The sequence below is a fragment of the Macaca nemestrina genome, chromosome 17 (genome assembly GCF_043159975.1).
Source record: "Macaca nemestrina isolate mMacNem1 chromosome 17, mMacNem.hap1, whole genome shotgun sequence".
In the NCBI taxonomy this organism is placed as follows: domain Eukaryota; kingdom Metazoa; phylum Chordata; class Mammalia; order Primates; family Cercopithecidae; genus Macaca; species Macaca nemestrina.
In genome coordinates, this window is record NC_092141.1 from 18,156,054 (window position 1) to 18,176,261 (window position 20,208).

A 20,208-nucleotide genomic window follows, 5' to 3' on the forward strand; every position below is an offset into this window, starting at 1 on the left:
CTTGCTCTGTTGCCCAGGCTGGAGTGAAGTGGCACGATCTTGGCTCACTGCAATTTTTAGTAGAGATGGGGTTTTGCCATGTTGGCCAGGCTGGTCTCGAACTCCTGACTTCAGGTGATCCACCCGCCTCGGCCTCCCAAAGTGCTGGGATTACAGGCATGACAATTTGAATTTTACGTATTAAATCTGGCCATCATGTATGCTGGACTGACCGAAGGCAGAGACATCTGTTCCAATACAGAAATAGTGGCTACAAATATATGAAATATTGAGAAGCTAGAATTACAGCAACTGATAGCCACTAGAAGTTTAACTCAAGTCAAATGAAAGGAAGGTAGACAGAGAAATTTTTTTTTTTTTTTTTTTTTTTTTTGAGACGGAGTCTTGCTCTGTCACCCAGGCTGGAGTGCAGTGGCCAGATCTCGGCTCACTGCAAGCTCTGCCTCCCGGGTTCACGCCATTCTTCTGCCTCAGCCTCCCGAGTAGCTGGGACTACAGGCGCCCGCCACCTCGCCCGGCTAGTTTTTTGTATTTTTTAGTAGAGACGGGGTTTCACCGTGTTAGCCAGGATGGTCTCGATCTCCTGACCTCATGATCCACCCGTCTCGGCCTCCCAAAGTGCTGGGATTACAGGCTTGAGCCACCGCACCCGGCCGAGAAATATTTTTTAAAAAGGAAAGCAGAAAAGCAAGACAGAGGAAAGAATTTTGAGGGCCGTGCTTATTCTTTCAATGTTATAATTTCATTTGTTATAAATTGGTATCATTCAGTATAACCAATGCACTAGAGTCATATACACACTTTGAATGTACAAACTAAATGAACTGTGGAAAGTAGAAAGTGGTGAGTTTCTTTTAAGTTCCAGACAATGGACTGCTTTAGGCTGATGGTACAGTTCAAGGAGAGCAAATATTTCAGTGCTGCTACCTCCTGTTTCCAAGCCCTCTGTAGATATCAACAATCAATCACAGACTTTTCTTTTTTTTTTTTTTTGAGACGGAGTCTCGCTCTGTCGCTCGGGGTGGAGTGCAGTGGCCGGATCTCAGCTCACTGCAAGCTCCGCCTCCCGGGTTCACGCTATTCTCCTGCCTCAGCCTCCCGAGTAGCTGGGACTACAGGCGCCCGCCACGTCGCCCGGCTAGTTTTTTTTTTTTTTTGTATTTTTTAGTAGAGACGGGGTTTCACCGTGTTAGCCAGGATGGTCTCGATCTCCTGACCTCGTGATCTGCCCGTCTCGGCCTCCCAAAGTGCTGGGATTACAGGCTTGAGCCACCACGCCCGGCCAATCACAGACTTTTCTAAGCCCTGATGTGGCTTCAGCATCCTCCTCAAACCTGTGTTCCAAGAAGCCAGTGAGCTGAAACCTATCTGCCCTCCTTGACCTAGTTAATATTGATTGTTTGTTTTGTTTTGTTTTGTTTTGTTTTTGAGATGGAGTCGTCCCCCAGGCTGGAGTGCAATGGCGCCATCTCAGCTCACTGCAACCTCAGCCTCCGGGGTTCAAGCAATTCTCCTGCCTCAGCCGCCCAAGTAGCTGGGACTACAGGTACCCACCACTAAGTCTGGCTAATTTTTTTGTATCTTCAGTAGAGACAGGGTTTCACTACTTTGGCCAAGCTGGTCTCGAACTCCTGGCCTCAAGTGACCCACCAACCTCAGCCTCCCAAAATGCTGGGATTATAAGCCCGGGCTTGACCTAGTTAATACTGAAAAGGAAATTACTTCAATCATAGAGAATGTTCCATATAAAACATGGCAGGTGACCTTTCTTTTCTTTTTTTTTTTTTTGAGACAGTGTCTTGCTCTGTCGCCCAGGCTGGAGTACAATGACGCGCGATCTCAGCTCACTGCAACCTCCACCTCCCAGGCTCAAGCAATTCTCCTGCCTCAGCCTTCCAAGTAGTTGGGATTGCAGGCACTCACCATGCCCAGCTAATTTTTGTATTTTTACTAGAGACTGGTTTCGCCACGTTGGTCAGGCTGGTCTCAAACTCCTGACCTCAGGTGATCCACCCACCTCGGCCTCCCATAGTGCTGGGATTACAGGTATGAGCCGCCACACCCGGCCGTGACCTTTCTTTAATTCCTTGAAATTTCCCCCATCCCTGCTTTCCAACACAGATTTTAAACTTCAAATTTAGGGGAAAAAAAGGTATGCATTGAAGGTAAGGTGGTACAACTGGCTAGGACTCAGGAATACACTTTCACATGTATTCCCAAAAGACTCTCTTTGGGTCTTCCAAGAAAGAAAGAGAGGTAGCCTGCAAGGGAGGCCAGTGGTAGGAAGTAAGTAGGCCCTTTTGTCCCTATGAGACACTCACCCAAGCCTGCAAGCTGGGAGGAGAGGGAAGATGGGGGCGCTGTGTTCCCCACCATCGGGCTCACCACGGCTGGAGACCCTGGCCCCAGGTCTATTAAGTTGTCTTCAGTCACTTCGTTCAGTACCTGTCAGAATGTGAGATTGGTCATGAGCCCCAGAACCCTGGAGTCAGGCTCTGAGGTAGAAGCTAGCAAGGCAACTGTGCAGGGTTCTGAGAAGAAAAGCATCAGCACTGCTCCAGTACAGAAGCAAGGTCACTTTCCCCATCTGCCTTCCGGTTCCATGGTGGCCCTTGATGTCAGTGAGCCCTGCCCACTGCCTCCTCCCCCTCCCCAGTAGAAGGAGGGGTTGCTGAGTCAACAGTGACTGTCCTGGGAGCTACAGACTTAAGAGCTTCCTTGCCACCCTCCCATCAGGGGTGCCTGCTAGCTCTGCCCTAGTATCCCATCAACCAAAGCTTGCTCTTCAATTTCCCAAATATTTCAACCCCAGTTAGAAAAACTGGAGGTCTCTCCAACCTCCAAAACGTGGAGGGGTAGGTCTGGCCTCAGGAGATGAGAGGATTCTGAAGGAATACTTACTCCATTACTGGCATTTTGAACCGATCGGCCAGACCTGTATCGTTCGAACCTAACGGGGGAAGGGAAAGCAGAAGTAAGGAGAGAGGATGCCTGTGATATGGGCCTGTGGGGTGCTCACTAGTCCTATGAAGAACCTCTGGGACCAAGACCAGCCAGTCCTAGTTGGGGGCTAGGGAGTGAAACCATATATCAACTCTGCCACGGCTTCCTCTGTGTGTGTGGCTCCCCCTGAGAGGATCAGCCTCTCACCCAGAACCCTGAATGAGCATCAGAAAGGGGTGGTGGCTGGCCCATCATGGAGGTCATTGTGAGTGTCCCCAGCCTCTCCTCACATACCTGGGCCCAGAGAGCTCCTCTTGTCCCTGGAGGGAGGATGGCTTAACCACCTTACCTTGGAGCTCTCCAATGTTTACAACGTCAGGCAGTAGCTGCAGACTCCCTACTTCACAGGGCTGTGTTGAGAAGCGCCCAGCTAGTGTTCCTAACATGCTCCCAACTGAATCTCTGGGGAAAGGGGTTGGGGCATGCATAGGGTGGGCACCAGTAGGAGGAAGGTAGATGCATGGCCCTGACTGTGGCCTGGGGAAATGCTCGCCAGTAGCTGCTACAGAGAAGCCTGGGCCAATCATCGAAGGACTGCTAGAAGGGTGGAGTGAGTGTCTTCCGCACCCAATCGGGCAGTGCAGGGGGACTTGGCTTTGAGCAACTGTCGAAGGCCAGGTCATCCTTATGTCAGGTGGGGAATGGAAGAGTAGTAATGAGGTGTGTGTTGGGGTGGGGCAGAACAGATTATGTTCTGCATCATATTTAAAAACTCCAAATGCCACGGGCAGCGGTAGCTAAGAGACTTTCCAGCTGGAGCCTTAGACACCCAGCTTTAGTGAGTTATGCCGCTCCACTTCTGTCTCCCAACTTGCTGGGGTCAGCATCTGGTGACAAGGGATCCCCAGGAGGAATGATCTGGGTAGGCAGTGAGTGTCCCCTGCGGTTTTAAAAAAGACTTGTGTGTTTTTTCAACAGTGGTCTACAAGGAGAACAGGAATATTAATACATCTGAAACAATTTTAATCCTGGGGTAACTTTCCCACACTCATCTTCAATGAACAATGACTATCATCAAAGACACTCTAACCAGGATAGCACTTCTAGCCACCAGCCCTGGCTTTGCCTCTGAATTCTTTGTAATGCTGGGACTGGGGGACTGTTGGGTGAAAATACCCATATTAGTTAGCTCCTGTTATGCTTTCTAGCAGGGCTTAAATAGATTTAACAGGTTAAATGCAAGCCCATTTACCATGGAGAAACTGGAACCACATGGCAAGACAAAGGGGCCTCGGGCAGGGAGTCAAGTCCCCTCAGATCTGCTCCTGTTCTTCAACTGATGCACTGGGGGTCCCAGGGACCCCCCACACTTACTGCAGAGGTTTCTTCGCCTGTCAGGTGGGCACAGAGCCACTGGTGTGTACTTCCATAATCAAAAGATGAGACAAGGCCCAAGGCTGTGACGCCACAACAAAACCACTCTTTAGGCCCCCAAAGGGTAATGCAAACGCAAGCATCTGTCCCTCTGACCCTAACTGACGCCAGATCCTCGTCCTCCTGATGAATCCAGCAGTAGGGTGTGAGTCAGCTGATTGGCAGAGGGGACCAGGACCTCAGGTCTGCAGGGGACTCAAGCCACTGTCCTGTCCTCTCAAGCCTCATCTTTAAGGGGAAAAGGCTGGCCTGATCATGGTCCTTTCTGGTCCTTATGCTGAGTCCTTCATGGATAAGCCCAGTGTGAAAGCTTATCATGTGAAAGCCCAGTGTGCTCCCATCAGGTGATGAGATGGGAACAGTGCTTGCCATTATTCCTCCTATTTAAAACTAGGTCTAAATAAGACATTTTGGGCTTTGTCCTGAAGGAAGGCTTTGGAAATAAAAAAGAATTTGCAGGTTTGTTACCTCAAACCCAAAAATGATTTGGCTGCAGAAAGAACTGAAATGAATGTGTGCACGCTTCCCTAAGCAGCAGCATTCCGGCACTTACACCCGCCTGCTTCCCCTGAATGCTCTAGATAACACTGACATTTGCAAAGGGAAAAGCTTTTTTCCTTTCTTTCTTTCTTTTTTTTTTTTTAAGATGGGAAAGAGGAAATCCTTTTTCTTAGTAGAGATTTTTTTTTCCCTTTAATCCTTTTCAAATTCAAAGGATCATCAAAGGAGCAGGTGCAGCAGCTCTGGGACCCAGAGCCCCCCAAGTGCTACCCCTCCCTGGGGCTGGGGGCGGCGGGGCAGTGGGGAAAGGCAGAGCAGCCTGAGGCTTACAAAGGGCAGAGCCTAATTCTGCACGTCAACTTCCTGCTGCTTCTGCTGCTCGGTTCCCAGGAGGACAAGAAGCATTTTCCCTGTCAGCCGGGAACAAATTAGCATCTCTGATGAGTATTTTCCAACTCTAATCTCTCTCCCTCTCCCTCTCTTTCCTTTGTTTATGAAAGAAATCCCTCTGTTATGGCAACAATCTTTTCAAGGGGGAAAAAAAAGAAAGAAATCCGGCTCCCACCTCTCATATCGAAGGAAGACATTGTTGAGGTCGTCGTTCACATGCAGCAGCTCCTCGGTGACCTCCTCGTTGGACACGCGGGAGATGAGCTCCACGATGCGCTGCTGCATGGCCCGGCAGGTCCTGTTCAGCTCCTAGGGAACACATGCACCTCTGGGTAGCCTGCTGGGTGTGCTTTTTGTCACATTCTATTTCCTTTGAAAAAATTTGTACTGATTCTTAAAAGTCACAAAAGGAGTACATGCTTGTTCATGAAACCAGACATGTACCGAATTCAAAGTAGAAGTTCCCTCTTCACAGCCTGCCCATCCTTCCCCAGAGGAAGCAAGTACTTTTTCAGCAGACAAATGTCCAGACAGACATACTGTTGTATGTATACAAGTACATGCTTGTACAAATCATTAAAAAATATTAAAATGTGATTATTTGCAGATTGCTCTTTCTCAACAAAATATTCCAGACACTGTTCCCCATCACTTGGTACAGACTGCCTCATTCCTTTGTGTGTTTCATAATGTATCTCGCCATTCTTCTATTGTTGGACATTTAGGTTGTGGTCTCTCTTTCTGTGGCCAACCCAAATAATGCAGCAATGAACACCTGTACACAAACATGCATATGCACTTGGGCTAGCACTTCCATAGGAGGAGTTCCTTAGAAGGGAAATTTCTAGGTGAAAGGGTATGGTCATTTATAACATCAATTAGTAATAGTAAAAGGCACTCCAGAAAGATGACATCAGTCTACTTACACTCCCAGCAATAGCAGGAGTGTATTTTATGACTGCATTAGGTATATTTTGGTGGCGTGTCTGCCACTTTGCCGAGGCCTCAGAAGCCCAGGCAGCTCCCTGGCTGGCCAAAAGAGGACATTCGCACACCCCAGTTGCCACTGGAGCCCTCTCTACCCTTAGAAGCAACATCCCCCTGATGACAGAGCCTTAGCACTTTATGGCCTGGCTTCCATGAACCTTCCCTGTTCCAGAACAGCAGACTTACTGATGCCCTTGTTCAAATTTGCTTATAGAGCTCCCTCAATTCCTGCCAGGCCCCTTGCCATCTCGATGCCAGACTGAGGATGCTACAGAGGAGGGAGCTGGCAACCCTGCCAGGCTGGCCCCCAAGCATCCCTGACTACAGGAACTGCCTGTAACCAAAGCGCCAAGTCCCAGTGTGCCATACAGGGTTAAAGCAGAGGGAGATGCTGTCCCCACCTACCTGGGCATTGGAGGGTGCCAGTGAGTTAAGAGGATAAGACATGAAAGATAAGTCCCTCGTTCTCACAGCTCAGTTTCAAAACAACTTCATTTTGAAACCGTTTCTGGTAGAAGTGACTGATTTATTCACAGGAGACATGGTAATCTCTTTTTAGTTCCTCATATTGTCTCATAATCTGGCTAGCTTGGCTAAAGGGTCTTCCTTCCTACCACATCATAAACTCTTGAGGGGGTGTTGCCATTTATCCACTCAAGGATGCCCTCAAGCCCTGCACTGAGCCACACAGTGAAAAAGCCCAGTAATCATCTGCTGAACACATCACACAGGTGGTCAATCAAGCCAAGTGGGGAATCAAAGGCATCCCCCCTGTATGTCCCTGGTATCCTGCAACACAGCACTCACACAGGGGCTGGGCTTCTTATGTGCCTTCCCCTCTAGACTGAAGCTCCTTGAGGGCAGAGAAGGCATTTCCCTCGTACCCATGACTGACACATGGGAGGCACTCCCCAAGTACTTCTGAGAGAATTAATGACTCTAAAGTATTCAGAGGCTGGTGCGGTGGCTCATGCCTGTAATCCCAGCACTTTGGGAGGCCGAGGGAGGCGGATCACTTGAGGTCAGGAGTTTGAGACTAGCCTGGCCAACATGGTAAAACCCCATCTCTATGAAAAAATACAAAAATTAGCTGGGCACAGTGGCGCACCTGTAATCCCAGCTATTCAGGAGGCTGAGGTGGGAGAATTGCTTGAACCCAGGAGGCAGAGGCTACAGTGAGCCGAGATTGCACCACTGCACTCCAGCCTGGGGAACAGAGTGAGATCCTGTCTCCGAAAAATAAAAGTAAAAAATAAAGTATTCTGAACTCTTGTCCCCACAAACCACCAGCTCAGTTATCCACATACACTCAGTCTTCTCAGCACTCTTCACTCAGAGAATCGGGAATTTTTGTTCATCCAGGATCTAATTTTCCCTCTCTAGGACTCATCCCAGGCCCCACTGAACCAGCAGTAAGCACTTATAAACATACAGATAAGTGCTAGAATTAATAAGAAGAGGTGAATACTGGATCTTAATTGCAGGGGACACTGCTATCTAGTAAAGAGAAAACTCCACAAAATGTCCACTCTCTTCTGTTGTAAATGGCTCATGTCCCCAGGCCAGGCAGGAGAGGGGCTCTCAAGAAGCTGCCTGGGCCTCGGGGCCTGCCAGATGTGGTCTGGATTGCCAGGCAATAATGGCCACAGGCGCCAATGGACACTCACAGGTCAAAACCCAGTCACAATTACTGTACACAGGAAAACCAACAATGCAGGGGAAACACTCATTACAGAATGAAGCATGCTCAGGAGTGATGCTGATAAAGCCAGGCCCTTAACATTAAAACAAACAAAAACAAAATAAAAATGTCCAAACTTATGAAAGAAGCAATCACATTAGATCATGTGAAGGATTCCAACAGCCAGGACAAGTGAACAATTAAAATAATCATAGTATTTCTAATAGATTGTTAAAACGCAGTGAGCATCTCTGTTCAGGGCTGACAGGGGAGCATAGATTTAGGTTAACTATCCTCTGTCAAAGACCATCCTCCCCTGCTTCCTAAAAGAAACAAAGGATATGTGGCCAACACTTGGGCAGCATATTTACCCCGCACTTTGGAAGAAGTACCAGAGGAAGACCTAGCAAAAGTGTGCAGGATGAAAAAGAGAGGCTGGGCAGTAGGACAGAGAAAACAGGTCAAACAAACTTCTGCCTCTCTGCTCTGCCATGGACTGTTCCAGGCCACTGTACGGGTCTCCTCCCCAGGGATGCGGACGTGCCAACACACAAGGACCAGGCCAGGCACTGCTGAGCTCCTCCTTGCTCTAGCACTCCAGGTGTCTGTGGAAAATCTCTGATGAGCAAAAGGATCTCAAGTCCTAGCTCAGGACCCACCCCCTCCTGCAAACAGGCCCATTACAAGAAAGTATGGCCTCTGGGGCTTGTGGCCTAGCAGCAAGCCCTGGCTGTCCTTGGTTAGGGAGGGAGAAAGAAAAAAGTCAATCACATTCTCCAATCACAGCTGCAGGCCAATCACAAGGCACAGGACCTGCAAGCCAGGGGAGTGTGGGAGCATGTTGTGGGAAATAGATCCAAGTTACCCTCCAGAAGACTGGGGCATCAGCACCTAAGGCCCATAGGCCATCTTCAAACACACCTCAGACTTTTCAGGATATAGGTGGCCTCAGGCACTTTCCACATTGCTCAAGGGCTCCTGAGAAGTTGGCCATCTACCTACAATGTCCCTTATCTCCTTTTCCATCAAACAAACTCCTACTCATCCTTCAAGGCCTCAGGATGTTTCCCCACCTCAGGATTTTGTCACAAAAATTTTCAAACATACACCAAAACAGGATGAATTTTACAGTGGACAGACACCATATGCCTGTCACCTAGATTGTATCATTAACATTTTACAGTGCCAGCTTTAACACATACTTCCCATTTATTCATCTTCCCGTTCACATAGTGTTTTCTGGGGATCCCCCACCATCCCACCCTCCTCAAGACTCCCACAGCATTCAACACACTCCAGTCTGTCATCAGAGCCCCTCTAGAAAAACCTCCAGCAAGGGGTGACCAGCCCCCATCTGCACTCCACACAGCAGAAGCCCCAAAACAAAGAGTAGGCCTCGTGGGTGGTTCACTGGATTTAGAGGAGAACCAAACCAGATTCCTCAGTAGACAGCAGGAAGTGTCTCAGAAACATGGCTACAAATACTCCAAGCACCGGCCGCCTGATGGAAGGGAGCAGGGGTTGATGTCAGTCTCTCCCACAGAGCCCTAGCCCCAGCTGGGTGCTGGGGACCAAGCTGCAGGCAGCAAGTAGCCTGTGACTGGATACACTCTCCAAGTCTTCAGTCCTCTGCAGGCCTGCTTCTCCCTGTGTAAAACAAGGGGGCTGCATTCATGAGGAAGTTCTTCTGCAGAGGGCCACTGACGTGCTGCAGCAGCCTCCATGGCACAGGGCCAGGGCAGCTGGGGCTGCTCTGCTTTTCTCGATTTCAAATGTTGCCATTCACTGTAAAATTTTATTTGTGGAGGAAAAGGTTCCATTACTTTATTTATTTATTTATTTATTTATTTATTTATTTATTTATTTATTTTTTGAGACGGAGTCTTGCTCTGTCGCCCAGGCTGGAGTGCAATGGCGTGATCTCGGCTCACTGCAAGCTCCACCTCCCGGGTTCATGCCATTCTCCTGCCTCAGCCTCCTGAGTAGCTGGGAATACAGGCGCTGGCTACCATGCCTGGCTAATTTTTTGTATTTTAATAGAGACGGGGTTTCACCGTGTTAGCCAGGATGGCCTCGATCTCCTGACCTTGTGATCCACCCGCCTCAGCGTCCCAAAGTGCTGGGATTACAGGTATGAGCCACGGGGCCCAGCCATTATTTATTTATTTATTTATTTGATTTGTTGAGATGGAGTCTTGCTCTGTCACCTAGGCTGGAGTGCAGTGGCATGATCTCAGTTCACTGCAGCCTCCGCCTCCCAGGTTCAAGCAATTCTCCTGCCTCAGCCTCCCAAGTAGCTGGGATTACAGGCATCTGCCACCATGCCTGGCTAATTTTTGTATTTTCAGTAGAGATAGAGTTTCACCACATTGGCTAGGCTGGTCTCGAACTCCTGACCTCAAGTGATCCACCTGCCTCAGCCTCCCAAAGTGCTGGAATTACAGGTGTGAGTCACTGTGCCTGGCCTCCGTTACTTTTTTAAAACGTTTGGCAAGTATTAGATGATTTCTGAGGCTCTAACATTGTGACCTCGGCTTGGAGGAAGAATGAGCCCCAAGGGCACAGAATGCAGTGATCTCATCAATAGTCAGCACCAGGAACATCTGCTCTGGCCTTGTGTTTGCTGCCTCTTCCCCACAGCCTTCCCACTGGGGTGGTGGGTTAGATAGCTCCCAACCCCACAGGCAGGGCCTCTATGCTCCAATCCTGGAGAAGCATCCCGATGGCTTTCCAAAGAGCTATGCTAAAGACAGGCCCAGAGACTACGACTTGGGGCTTCCACTTCAGGGATTTCCAGGGGTCTCCGCACAGAGAAAGCTTTACCATCTCTTGACTTCAGTCTTTTACATCTGTTTCAAAAAGGAAGAAAAGGCCGTGCGTGGTGGCTCACACCTGTAATCTCAGCGCTCTGGGAGGCTGAGGCTGGTGGATCACCTGAGGTCAGGAGTTCAAGACCAGCCTGGCCAACATGGTGAAACCCCGTCTCTACTAAAAATACAAAAATTAGCCGGGCATGATGGCAGGTGCCTGTAATCCCAGCTACTTGGGAGGCTGAAGCGGGAGAATCGCTTGAACCCAGGAGGCGGAGGTTGCAGTAAGCCAAGATCATGGCACTGCACTCCAGTGTCGTGACAAAGCGAGACTCCTTCTCAAAAAAAAAAAAAAAAAAAGGAAGAAAAAAAAGGACAGAAGGTGAGAGGAGGGCCAGATGTTAAGACTTTTGCTACCACAGTGCCAGGTGGCCACCTGCATGTCCTCTGTGGTGTCATCACAGCCAGACCCTCAGTAGGCTCACTTGGGAGACTTTCCTCTGCTTCCTCCACCTCCAAATCACTCAAACAGAGTGATTCTCTTTGGGCCTAAGACAACTGAGAGCCTACTGCTTGCTCAGGTCACCCTTTCCACTATGCAACAGCCAGGACAGGAATTTCCTAAACGTTGATGACTTCAGCTTTGGCCTTCTCCTATTTCTGGTCCTCAACAGAGGGAAGAACAGCTGGTCACTTGTACAAAAGCCCTCCATCTATTAGAACACCTTGGTAAATATCCTCTCTTTTCTATCTAATTAATCCCAATGCCTTTATCTTTTCTTCAAGGGACATTCTCATCCCTACCTCACGCAACAGTCTTTTAATCATCTTTATGGATTTCCTCTGAGCCCTCCACAAGTTTGAAGAACAGGGAATAAGGTCCTGAAGATCTGTTTTCTGTTGCTGCAAAGATGGGAGGGAGAAGAAAGTCTTTGTTGATGAGAAAGGGGAATAAAGAAGTTAAACATGTAGAATAAACCAGATTTCTCTAGAGAAAATGGCCTTGGCCATTCTGTCTTTATTGAAATGAGATGCAAGAAGCAAGAGGAGATACACCATCTGCTACTTGGAGAAACGAGGAGGAGGCCTCTGTTATTATCTGATGCTGATGAATGGCCACAGAAGAACATATATTTTTGGCATCATTGTATTAATTAAAAGTTATTCATTGAAGACTAAGCTCAAAATGCTAAATTGGGAGAGACAGAGGGCACTGGATGACAGAATCGCAATCTTTAAAGATCCCAGAAAACCGAACTCAGGCTTTCTGCAGGTAAGGGCATGCACTTTAGCAGGGACAGATGCAGTGTCTTGAATTTTGGGCCCAGACCTAAAGGTCCTTGCACAGGATGACAAAGATAGGCTTAACCACCAGACGAGAAGTGACGCAGCAGGGTTTTCAGCTGATGGAAACTCTCCATTTTATAATGTCTGCCTCTTGTGAAGAACTGCCTATCCATCCCCATGGTGGGCTGCCAACTGCCACATTTGTTCCATGTGGAGACTGGGCAGTGGGTGTGGCTTATGACAATCTTCAAATATTTAAGGATCTACCCATGTGAAAGAGGAATTAGTCTTGTTCTAGTGTCTAAGAAGACAGATCAGGATCAAGGTTACAGGGAGACACACTTTAGATCAATGTGTGAAAGGCTTTCTAACAACAGTCATGAAAGCTAGGATTTGTGAGGCCTTACCTAAGCCCAGCCCTGCTCCAGGCACTGCCAAGGTGTGAGTGATCACTCCAGTCTAGAGAGGAGAAGAGGGCCTGGAGATGGCTGGTGACTTACCTGGCATCACCCAGCTCATCAGTGGGAGGGGATGGATGGGAAGGCATTAATTCATAGGCCTGTGTAATTTGTATGTCTGCTGTGCTGCTGCCCAAAGTCTAACCAAGATGTCCATTTGAAAGCAAGTGGGCTGCTGTGAATAGCCTGTCATCGGGGATGTGCAGAAAGACCCAGTAGACAAGATGCTGTGGAAGAAATCTGAACACAGGTGTAGAGATGAACCAACTTCCTGGCAGGTCTCTCCCAATTCAGAGAGTGGAGGATTTGATACATAGCTCAAGAGGAGGAGTTGCTGTGTTCACCCTGGGCACCCTGCCTTCCTTCTCCTCAGAGGCTCCAGCTACGCTGACAGCACAGGGTGCTAAGAGTGGCCTCAGCCTCTCCTCAAATACCAGCCACATACCCATGAGTCTGCAGGCAAATAGCTCACACTGTCAAGTTTCCCTGCTGCTCTTGCTTTACTGCAGGAAGCTACACCCAAAAGTGCTTTGTGATGTGCAGGAGGCAACCAGGACATAACCTGCCCACAGTTATGATCATCCTGGGGCTGACACCACCAATTACCTCTCTTCCTATTCCCCCCACCTCCTACCCCAGCAATTTATACTTGAACTGGAAGCAGCTTCTGTTGGTGGGAACATCTGGGTTGTTTGTTTCCATGGCCTAGCCAGCACTCTCAGCTCTGCACTTCTCTGCCCCGAGCACTCTGGCTGCCCTCCAGCTTGATGGAGGGTCCTGGGGACACATTCTGATTCCAGCACTTTCCAAGCAGACCGTGGTATTTCTCCACATGGAAGGCTGGCAGTTCAGTGTGGCTCTGACCCCTGGGAGACCCTGCCTGCTGGCTTCTGACTGCCAGGGGAAGAAGGGGAGGGAAGATGTCAGGGATGGCGGAGACGTGCAGCCAACCAGCCTGGAGGGCTGTGTCTGTTCACAGCTGTCCACAGTGCTGCCCAGCTCCTGAATCTCCTGTGCTGGAAGGACAGCCTCCCACTGGCACCCAGAGTCATTCTTTTTCTGTTTGATTTATAAGATAGCAGTGAGGGCTGGGAGGCTTGGAGTTGGAACAAAACAGAGGGAAGGAAAACGTCATGGGAAGCAACCTATTTTTGAAAACCGTGAGCTGACGCCAGGAGATTAGGTTCTGTTTGTCTTGGCTGATGGGCTTGTTTAAAAAAAAAAAAAGAAAAACCAAAAACCAAAAAAAAAAAAAAAAAAAACCAAAACCCCCCTCTCCCCCCAACACACAAAGTATTCCTGCTGTCTGGGTCTGCTCTGGCTGTCTGGAAGCATCTTGGCTTTGTTCAACACACCCCCTGCTGCCAGGAGCACGGCTCTATCCAGAGCAAACCCCCCTGTCAGCAGGAATTCCGACGCTGACACAGCACAAAGCTGCCTCAAGAGGCCTTCTCAGTTTCTGGACTGACCTCAGAATCCTGTGCATCTGGGTAACGCCTGGCCGAACCTTCCTGCAGGCTGGGAATGGAGGCCAATGACAATGCATTCAAGGGAAGCCAGGTCCCCCGGAGTGTGGCACATATTCAGCTGCATCTGCTGAGCTGAGGCAAGCCTGGTCTGATGCAGGTGTGTCAGGAGTGAGGTCTGGGAACTAGGGAGAGGCCACTCAGGACTTCTCACTGGGGCTGGGCCAAGGGTACTTGTCTCAGCTTCAAGAGCAGGCTGGTGTAGTTACACGGAGACAAGTTGTTTCCCAGATGCAAGCTCCTCCGGAGCAGGGACCACAGTTCATGCACCTCTGTGCCCCTAGGACTGTGCTTTGTATTAGGCCTGGAACAGGTCTCCAACCACCCTCAGCCCCATAAGAGCCGATGGTTTTGGAGTAGGAAGGGGGCACAATAAGCAGCAACCTGGGACCAGGACAGGGCCTTCACAGGCGGCACGCATGTGCCAGCAGCAGGGTAGAAGGTGTAGCACTTGGGGACCAAGACTGACAGTGGAGGGCTGGACACCAACAGCAGTATCAACAGCAGCAGCAGGTGTATCATAAGACACTCATGCCAGGTTGCCAAGTCAGTCTGGCTCCTGACCTGTTCCCTCAAGCATCTTGCCTCCCGTTGAAAAGTGTATGGGCCCTTGCAGTTCACAGCATCCTTTTTCCACCCTCCAGAAGGTCACAGCTTCTAAGGGCAGTACCACTGACATTTTCTGCAAATGCCAGGGTCATCTGAGGCTGGCTGTGGTGGAGATCTGGGTACTGGCTCTGGACCTGGCTGCCCTGGGAAACAGGCCTGAGGTAGGGGCCTTGACCCTGGTCTCAGGGGTAGGCTGCAGGCCACCCACTCCTGGACCCCTTTCTGCCATGCCCCCAGATCCATGGGCTGTCCAGAGGTGGGGAGGCCAGTGTGCAATGGCCAACCACAATATGCCTGGGAATCCTCACTGTTAGGGAAAAGAACAGGAGCATCACACTTGATCTCAGTCTCAGGATACCTTGCGGGTGAGGTGCCACTAGAAGGGCTCCTGTGCACAGTCAAGGTTGAACAGGCCCTCCTGCAAAACATGATGTTGAGGGACCAAAATACAGATAGAGTACAAGCTCAACTACACTGAAAATAAACCTACAAAAAAGTCAGAAAGAAAAGACATCAAAGCACCTACGGTGGTTATTTATGCTTGGGTCAAAGAAAGTTATTATTTTCTTCTCTGTGCTTTCTCTTTCTTTCTGGCAGCATGTATTCTGCAACTGGCATTTTATAATCGGGAAAAAATATTATTAAGGAATATAAAAAAGAGAGACAATGGTACAGGCTTCTGCCTGTCCGTAGGCAACGTGAGGCTGCGTGTGTGCTGACATGGACTATCAACAACAGAGCCACTGGACCCATCCCACCTCGCCACTGCATCCCCGGGTGGGATCCTCCAACAGTGTATGGTGGTAGAGCTGCCACCACAGGCCAAGTGCTTCTGCAAGACGACTCACCTGTAGCAACTCCAGATCAGATGAATCCTCCTGTCCAGGGACCATTTCTGTTAACATCTCAGACATGACTTTTGTGTTTCCTCGGACGACGTCCAGTTCACTCCGCAGCCTGGCAATCTGGTGGGGGCCACGAGGAAGGAAAGCAGGAAGGAAAGGTCAGTCAGCCTGCACTTGCAATATCAGAATCAGCTTGCTCCTAGGCTAGTGACAATCCCTCTCACTGGGAGATCTGGGTTGCCTTTCTGAGTGCACACGGCAGAGGCCACCTTCTCATCTCCCTCTGGCCTGCCTGTCAGCTCTGAGAGATCTGAATGGGCCCTGCTACCAACAGTCTGTTGTGCCTCTCTTAATGTGACACGAAAGCAGTACCACATAGTGAAGGGCTCAGTGTCAGGAATGCACCAAGCTGGCTCTCTGTCTTGGCTCTCCCACCATGGGAACTTGAGTAGAAGCTGAAGTTCTCAGGGCTTCCGTTCCTGTTCTTTAAAATCCAAGTGCAGGAGGGCAGGAGCTCTGAGATCCCTTCAGAGCTGAGATCCTATTCTACGAAGCTCTGAGTTATAGACTCTGTTCCTAGGAGTTTTATATCTAAACACTAGGATCCTCTGAGAGGCTGGGCAGTGTCAACAGCACTTTTCTGCTGTGGCAAGAATGAGAGAAGAACAGGGGAAGACCACAGGGGAGACACCTTCCCCACCCAGCTCCCTACATGGTAACATAGCCCCTTGAAAAATATCCAAGCTGGCCATCAGCGATCCCAAAGCCTGGACTGGGCCAAGGCCCGAGGCTCCTCTCCAGCAACAGAGACATCAACACTTTCTCCCCTTGCCCTCAGTCCTGTGCCTCAGATCTGCCCCTTCACTCCCTCAACCCCCTCGAAGCATCTGCGGAAACCACAGGGACCTTCCTCGCCCATGGTGAAGTATCACAGAAGAATCTGCATAGAAGTGCTTATTGGTCCCATCACTCAGTGACAAGAGACCAAACAATGCTGGACAGAGGTAAAGAATTGCACACGACACTGAAGGGAGCCCTGGAAGACTCAGCAGCAGCATCCAGAGCCGGACCTGAGCCACTCTGAGCCTTCGTTTCCCCACCTACAGAAAGGTGGCACTAACACCACACCTCACCAGGCTGCTGTGAGGTTCCCACGTGGCGCCTGGCATGCAGCTATGCTCTCTACTACACACGTACGGCCCTTGTTCCTGCTCAAAGGTCCAGAGAGAGGAACTGTAATGTCATTCTTCCTGCACTGTGACCCAGCTTAAGTGACAACTCCTCTGCTCAGTGAAGCCTTTTCTGACTCTCCCCACCCCATTCTGAGGTAGAAGCAACCACTCCCGCTTCCTCGGGTTCCCACTCGCTGTGCCATCTTTCACTATTGCAGCCGTAGCAGCCTCTCCTGTGTGGGTGGGTTCGCTCAGCAGACCCTTAGCTTCTTAGGGCAGGAACTCAGCTGGGTTGTGCTTTATACCCTCAGCATAGAGACAGGGACAGGAGACCTCAATCAATGGTCTAGCAGGGAGATGGTCTGGGTCCCGAGAGGCTCTTGTCAGCCTCTGGTTCTGTCTGGTGGACGATCCAGGGGTTTTCTTCAAAGTCTTGGTAGAGAGAAGAGGTTTCTGGCTAGGAAGGCCCAGGAAGGCTATGGGTAGCCACCTGGTGGACTCTGAAGCCCTGGGTCCTCTTGGCCAGGCTGGGTACTGACCTGCCTATCTCTACCTGCATTCGGCTCCCCCAGGGGCAACAGGCCTCAGGGCTCCTGTGCTACCTATGCCCAGACCCTCCAGACCCAGCATCTTATGGCTACTAGGAGGGCCTTCCCGAGCACCTCCCACACTGTGAGTCAGTGAAGGGGCTCAGTAACTGTCCAACTTCAAACATTTTCTGCCTTCCCTCAGAGCAGGAAGGGCACAGTTCTGCCCATAGAAGCAGGGCCAAGAGCCAGAGACCTTCCCCACAGCACTTGGGTAGCAGCCACCATGAGGACCTTTTCCATCTGTCAAGCCCACACCTGCCTGGTGGGGCAACAGATCACCTGTTCTACTGATGGGAGACTGGGGTTAAATGTCCTGACTGAAGCCTACAGTGAGCAGCACAGCAGGGGGCTCACACCCAGGCCCTGGGGGCTTCAAGTTCACTCCTCCTCCTCTCTTACTCCCTGCTCAGAGCTAGCAGGGAAGTGTGAGGAACACAACATAACACTGCCCTCCCTACACACACACTGCTTGACCCCTCTGCTACAGTGAGGTTCCACAGTCATGACATTGTCGCAAATAGTAAATAAGAATTTGGTAAATATAGGCCAGGCGCGGTGGCTCAAGCCTGTAATCCCAGCACTTTGGGAGGCCGAGACGGGCGGATCACGAGGTCAGGAGATCGAGACCATCCTGGCGAACACAGTGAAACCCGTCTTACTAAAAAAATACAAAAAACTAGCCGGGCGAGGTGGCGGGCGCCTGTAGTCCCAGCTACTCGGGAGGCTGAGGCAGGAGAATGGCGTGAACCCGGGAGGCGGAGCTTGCAGTGAGCTGAGATCCAGCCACAGCACTCCAGCCTGGGCCACAGAGCGAGACTCCGTCTCAACAAAAAAAAAAAAAAAAAAAAAAAAAAGAATTTGGTAAATATAAACATTGGAGAGTTTTTTTTTTTTTTTCCATGTCCGACCAATTCTCAAATTGTAATTGAAATTCTCTGGATTCTTCTAAAGAGTACTCCCCAATTCATCTAAAAAATCCAGCGTGGGGTTAAAACTGCATTAGTTTATCAGGAAGTAACCCGGGAAGGTGGGGAGTGTTTGGGATAAAAGCAGGCTTCTTGTGCTTCAGGAGGGCCTCATTGATCAGGTCACAGGCTTCTGATGGCTGACTTTTTTTATAGGATAGATCTAAGCCTCTGCATGACAGACAAGCCTGTCACAACTCAGCTGCACTTCTATGCTTTTGGCCTCACGTTTTGCCATGGTTTCCTCCCAGATCTGGGCCCTACCTATGTGCCTGCTCTCCAGTCAAGCCACCTGCTGCTCCGAGAGAGCTCTGCGCCTCTGCACCTCTGCCTTGCAATGTCATTGCTGAGCATGCGGTCTCACATGACAAAGCCCCACTCCTGTGTCAGGACCCTCTGTGTGTCAGGTCCCCAGTGCCTCCCAGGCACCACTCAACCCTGGGCTCACAACTCTGAGTCCTTGGTTCTGCTCCCCAGCACAGCCTGACCACACTCCACCATGACTGCCTCAGCATTTGTCTCCCCTGGGGATTGAGCTCTTCCATCTCTGTGCCCCTGACACCCAGCATAATGCCTGGCTTGGGAGGCCTTTGTAAGTGTCTCCCAGAAAGATGAATAAGGAGAGTCAGCTAGCTTGCCTATGGCCCCGAAGTATGCAAGTACCTGTTCTGAATTGGCTGTGATGGGGCCAGTCACACTCAGAGCCGGGGCCTGCGGTGCGGAGTAGGGAGCAGGAGGCGGCGAGGAATAGGAACCAGCACTTGTCCTCTGCTGTGACTGGGACCTGGGCATGGTCGCGGCTGGATCCACTTCAGGGACACTCTGGCATGGCAACAACAAAGTCCTCTGTTTACCTGGGCTGCCTGCATAGCTGGGCCTGGTACCTACCCCACCCCATGCGGCATTTCCCCAAAGCTGCCCACAGAAGGCTTAAGGCCCTGCTCCACTGCTGCCCGGGTGAGGCTCACAGAACCCCACTGAGCCCAGGCTCTCCATCTGGGAAGTGGGGCTGCCAATGGCTCCTCCCTCTACTTACCTCTCAAGGAGTGTGTGGCAGACAATGAAAGCAACTCCAAAAGGCAGCACCGAGAGTGCTCTGTGAGCCCTCTGGTCACGGTTCTATTATTAAGACCACCTCGGGATCCAAGTGGAGGGAGGGCGGTTATTAAGTTTTGCTAATCACAAATCTTTACTTCGTACCATAAGAATTACTTTTTTGGCCTTTACAAGTAGACTAATATAAATAGTAATTATGTAATTTACCAAATGTTTTTTGTAATTATAGGAACAACAACACTGCTCTCTGTCATTATTAGAAGAGTGAAACAGATCATGTTGATTTCACAAAGCATAGCGCACGGTCTGGAGGGATCATGATGAGAGCAAGCTCTAGAAAGGGCAATCCCTTGGGCTGGGCGCGGTGGCTCATGCCTGTAATCCCAGCACTTTGGGAAGCCAAGGCGGGCGGATCACAAGGTCAGGAGATCGAGACCATCCGGGCTAACACGATGAAACCCCGTCTCTACTAAAAATACAAAAAATTAGCCGGGCGTGGTGGCGGGCGCCTGTAGTCCCAGCTACTCGGGAGGCTGAGGTAGGAGAATGGCGTGAACCTGGGAGGTGGAGTGTGCAGTGAGCCAAGATCGCACCACTGCACTCCAGCCTGGGCGAGAGAGCAAGACTCTGACTCAAAAAAAAAAAAAAAAAAAAAAAGAAAAAGAAAAGGCCATCCCTCATGCTTACCCTTTGGGCATCTCAGATGACCACTTGCACATTAAGTCGTGTTCCTATGAGAGACGTGCACAGGTGTGCTGTCCTTCTCAGAGATGGGCAATGGGGGCAGGCAAAGTGACATGTACTGGGATGAGGTGCCTCTCCCAGACCCTGGTGCTTTCCTGGCTCTCCCCCAGGCTAGGAGTGGAGCTGATTCCCAGCCAGTAGAGGGACTAGCTTCCTTGCGAAACCATGAGTGGCATGACCTACATGCTTTTAACCCTGAAGTGCCACGCT

At 50.2% G+C, this 20,208-nt stretch overlaps 1 protein-coding gene across 5 annotated transcripts in view; it reads right to left on the reverse strand.

The window, feature by feature from the left end:
* Positions 1 to 20,208, reverse strand: part of LOC105491061 (target of myb1 like 2 membrane trafficking protein) — a 131,580-nt gene that overhangs the window by 20,693 nt on the left and 90,679 nt on the right. For 4 of the 5 annotated variants that reach the window (XM_011757189.2, XM_011757191.3, XM_011757190.3 and 1 more), the window contains 5 exons: positions 18,862 to 19,020; positions 15,475 to 15,591; positions 5,444 to 5,577; positions 2,902 to 2,950; positions 2,322 to 2,445 (listed from right to left, as the gene is read on the reverse strand). In XM_011757189.2, the coding sequence (XP_011755491.1) occupies positions 2,322 to 2,445; positions 2,902 to 2,950; positions 5,444 to 5,577; positions 15,475 to 15,591; positions 18,862 to 19,020 (583 nt within the window). The remainder of the gene's footprint in view (positions 1 to 2,321; positions 2,446 to 2,901; positions 2,951 to 5,443; positions 5,578 to 15,474; positions 15,592 to 18,861; positions 19,021 to 20,208) is intronic. The other variant, XM_011757192.3, reaches the window with a different exon arrangement.